Source organism: Nestor notabilis, unplaced genomic scaffold (genome assembly GCF_000696875.1).
Source record: "Nestor notabilis isolate BGI_N333 unplaced genomic scaffold, ASM69687v1 scaffold2079, whole genome shotgun sequence".
Taxonomy (NCBI): Eukaryota; Metazoa; Chordata; class Aves; order Psittaciformes; family Psittacidae; genus Nestor; species Nestor notabilis.
In genome coordinates, this window is record NW_009944882.1 from 133,876 (window position 1) to 138,631 (window position 4,756).

The window sequence follows — 4,756 nt, forward strand, 5'->3', positions numbered from 1 at the left end:
CAACCACCAACAAAGGTGTTGTCCAACGGGAGTTCCTGAATCACATGGTGCTTTTTAACTGAAACTGGAGTGTCAGGTTTGAGATGAAAAGCAGACTGCGGAGATGCAGATTTGTAATGCTTGGCAAGATCAGGACTGTTAGGCTTAAAGGTTGTTGGTGGTGCTGTGCCCCAATCAAATCTTCCTATACTTTGCTCCTCCAGCTCCGCTGGAAGGCTTATTGTCCCGTTGATAGGTTCATGTACTGCATCATCAGGTTTGGACTCCTCAATGGTCACAAAGTTCAAAAGAGAGCTCTTCGGAGATTTCCTTTTCTTCCTTTTCTTTTTCTTGTTTTGCTTGTTCTCCTGATTGGGAGACATCCACTCAGCACCTTGCTTGCTCCTCTGTGCGGCTTTGAATCTGGACGCATGGCGACAGCGAACAAGAACAGTGACAAATATCACCACTATAACAACCATGGCACCCGCCACGATAGCGATCATGATCGTGAGATAGTCCTCATTTTGGTAGGGTTGGCTACTGTCCCCTATGTTCCGGTCCAAAGGTGTCTCCATAGTCCTGCGTATCAAGTCATAAATATAAGAGGCATTTCCAGCAGTATCATTTACATACAAAAACACAAGCACAAGAGTATGCAGGGATTTGGGATAACCCAAATCACTTATGTTGACAACTAAGCGATGCAGCCCCACATCATTAGGAGTCGGTTTTTCTTCCAGAGTGATATTACCTGTCACCGGATCAATCCGAAACAGACCCTTGTTATTTCCACTTACAATTGTGTATTTAAGCTCAGCATTCATGCCAGTGTCTATATCCACAGCAAAGACTTCGGCTACCACAGATCCTGGAATTGCTGAGAGTGGCACTAGCTTAAAAGAAGTGTTAGAAGGTGGGTAAATGACAACAGGGCTGTTATCGTTAACATCCATGATGTTTATGGTTACTTTCGCCGTAGAAGAGCGAGGTGGTTGCCCTCCATCCACTGCCTTAACATCAAAAGTGTAGGAGCTCTGCTGTTCTCGATCAAAGGAAACATTGGACTTTATAACTCCAGAGTATGGATCCAGCACAAAATTTTCATTGTCATTCAGAATGGAAAGGGTCACTGCTTTATTTTCCCCAGCATCCGCATCAGTCACCGTGATCACCCCCACCGTGCTATACTTTGGTAAGTTCTCTGATACAAAAAACTGGAAGTGGTTATGAGTAAATTTGGGACTGTTGTCATTTTCGTCCAACACAGTGACAATTACAGCTGCTTGACTCTGCAAAGGAGGGGTGCCATTGTCTCGGGCTGTAACAGTGAAAATGAAACGTTCCTGCTCTTCCCTGTCAAAAACTCTGGAGGCTGTCAAAACTCCTGTCTTTCGATCCAGATCAAAAAAGGAGGCATTAGGGCCAAGCTGATACACAATGTCTGCATTTTTCCCACTGTCTTCATCTGTGGCACTAATAGTTGTTAAGTATAGACCACGCCGGTTGTTTTCAGAAACTGACAGCTCAATTACAGGCTGGCTGAAAATCGGAGGGTTGTCATTTTCATCCTCCAGTTTAACTCTTACCAGGGCAGTCTGGTTCAAACTGGGCTTGCCAGAATCAGAAGCAACAATTTTAAAGCTGAATTCTTTGGTGCCCTCATAGTCCAACAAGGAAGAGGTCTCTAACAAGTACTGGTTGTCGTAAACTGCCTTCAAGTGGAAGGGGACCTCTCTCTCAATGAAACATATCACTTTGCCGTTCACATCAGTGTCCTTATCTGAAACTGTAATTAGAGCAATCTTTGTATTGATGGGATCTTTCTCAGATAAGTACACTGTGCCATTGATGGGACTTATTATGTACCTGAGGTCTATGTTAGGAGGGTTATCGTTTACATCAGTGACATTGATGGTAACAGTGGCCCGGGCAGGTGTAGAGCTACCATCACTAGCCAGCACTGTCACTTTGTGAATAGCAGTCTCTTCTCGATCTAAGGACCTCTGAACTGTAATCAGCCCTGTGGTGTTGTTTAAAGCAAAAAATCTTTTGGTTGCAGGGGCGACTTGGGCACCAAAAATGTATCTGATTTCTGCATTGCTTCCTATATCTGCATCAGTAGCATGAAGCTGAATTACAGAGGTGCCTACAGGGGCATTCTCTGGTATATGAACCTCCACTTGACTCTCTTTAAACACTGGCCTGTTATCATTGACATCACTTACTGTGACTTGCAGGATGGCTGTGCTGGATTTCTGGGGGGTACCTCCATCCTCCACTTTGATTTTCATTACATAGGTGTCCTTTTGCTCTCTGTCCAAGTTCTGTTGCACAATCAGCTGAGGCCATTTCTCTCCTTCTGGAGTTTCTACAATATCCAGTCCAAAGACACTCTGCCCGTTTAACAACTCATAGTGCTGCACACCATTGAAACCTGTGTCAGGATCTGTTGCTGATGGGATTGGAAAGCGACTGTTGATCAGAGTGTTTTCTGGGATGGAGATATTGATGACAGGGGATGGAAACATAGGTGCATTGTCATTAGTATCTTTTACAATGATTTTTATTTTGATCAGCCTAAAAAAGTCATTGGGCAGAATCACCACTTCAAGTTCAAAGAAACACTCATTTTCTTCTGCATACGAAGCTCCAGCACAAAGTTTTTCTCTGTCTATTCTGTTAGATGTCGTAAAGATTTCGCCGGTGTTACTGGACACTTTGACCAGAGGTGCATCCCCTGCTTTAGACACCAGTCTGTAGACAAGGCTGGCACTGGTCCCCGTGGCAGCATTGATATGAGAAATGTTCAGGTCCTTTGGTATGTTCCCTATGGGTACGTTTTCAGGCAGTTCCTCTCTAATAGTGTAAATAAGTTCTTGAGCTATAGCGGAATCCAGCCTCAAACAGGCAATCAAAGCAGCCAACAGGTAAAAATCCCTCAGGTCCATGGTAATGTTTTTATTCTCTTTTCCTGGATTTTAGGACTTAAAGGTTTCCAGAGGGGAAAGATGCGCGATTTGCAAGAGGAGGCATGCATGGACTGCAGGATGCATTACATCTCATTTCTTATTTGGAGACAGCACTGTCAACACAACCACACAGAACAGCATTATTGGTTTCTTTAGGCACGACAAATCCACAATCTCAAACTACTACTTGTTTTTGCAATGCACACTTGCAGCAGTACATTTTCCTACTGCTCTCTTTTACAAGCAATCCCTCCAGACATATGCACCAATATCCCGTCGGCTGCATTTGCACAGAGCAAGGATGGAAATGACTACTTGCACGTTTAAGGGTAGCTACCGTTTCAACACATACTTTCTGAATATTTCTTGGCACACCGCATAATCCATAACGTGCATTCCCCCTCTACCCTCCTCCACCCAGTCATTTGGTGCAAGTGAAAAACCTTCTCGCACTACTTCTGGATTTTAACTGCTATGTCAGCTGCCAAATGTAATTTGTTGTTTGCTTCCACACTATTTTTTAGCTCTTGCTAACTAGATTTTTCTTTGCTCCTTGTGCCTTGCATCCCTCTCTACAGCTATCGTACTGGGAAATAACCACCCGGACATGCTGCTGCTGCAGCAGTCGTCACTGGCTACTTCATATCCCTGTTAACTGATGAGACAATAACAGGACTTGCAGTTTCTTACACTCTCAGCTCAATGTTTCCCCTCCAGATGTTGGATACTTCTCTTTCTGTTTAATAACCTTAAACTTTTTTTGCTTGTTTTTAAACATAGTCTAAATCAGGAGGCTGGTAATTCCAAATGTAACTTAGAAGCAGTCAGCATGCTTACAGATCTGATGATGAGAGGAAGAAAAAGGTGCAGCCTTCTCCCATTGACACTGATCTCCCTTCAGGATGTTATTAGCAGCTGCCACACATAAATACTGCAGACTAATAATGCAGGTGAAGAAAAAGGAAAAAAAAAAAAAAAAAGAAGAAAAAAGAGAAAGCGACAGACAGACTTCTGCTTTCATGCTCTGCTCACCACGAATTATCCGGGTGTACGGCTGCACCTACAGCTCGGCGGAACCGGGCAACCCCTAAGCACTAATCTTATCTGCATTAAGCTGCACGGTAGCTGATGCCCGTGATTACTTCCAGCAGAGTGATGCAGGTAGGGATGCAGAGACAGCGAGTAGGTGAGCATTTACCACCAGCATCAACTGAATCAGAAACACTGATTCTTTCCCTAGATAAATATACTGCGTGGTGGCTTTTTCTCTTTTTTCTCTTTCTTAAAATGAAATGCAGCACAGTGTACGGGTAACTTTGCACTTACGTTAGTCGTCTACCTTTGAGGATCTGCTGCAGCTAAGCAGTGATCTGTTCCAGCAGATACAGCACAATGCATCTGGTAAACCACCAGTTTTGGAGAAATCAGCAGCAACCAAACGCTTCCTCCTCGAGATATGTGTTGCTTCGGGGTGGCAAAGCAGCAACTCCAGGGAACAAATTCTCAGTTCTGTCGTTAGTCATCCTCCCCACGTTTCATTCCCGTTAAGGGGCGATCCTTTGGGTGTTTAACGTGCACGCAACAACCCAAACATCGAGAGGAAAAAAGAAAAAAAAGAATCCGGTGCACTTCTTTAGATCGGGGGTATTTTCCACTCTGCACTGCACGCAATTCCCATGCCCCTGTCAGCAGAGCAAGAGGCAGCTATGTGAAGTCTGCAACTTCTTACTGGAAATGACAAGAGTTGGTCTGGCGGTGGTTCTCTTCTCCCTCTATCTCTGGGGCGATAGTTGTCCACGTATTTT

General features: G+C 44.2%; 1 protein-coding gene across 1 annotated transcript in view; it reads right to left on the reverse strand.

Annotated features, from left to right (window-relative positions):
• PCDH9 (protocadherin 9) overlaps window positions 1–4,309 on the reverse strand; it is a 4,489-nt gene extending 180 nt beyond the window's left edge. The window contains 2 exon segments of the mRNA XM_010022621.1: window positions 1–3,064; window positions 4,278–4,309. The exon segment at window positions 1–3,064 is cut by the window's left edge and continues 7 nt beyond it. Coding sequence (XP_010020923.1) covers window positions 1–2,930 — 2,930 coding nt within the window. The 5' untranslated portion in view covers window positions 2,931–3,064; window positions 4,278–4,309.
• Window positions 4,310–4,756: the final 447 nt, after the last annotated feature.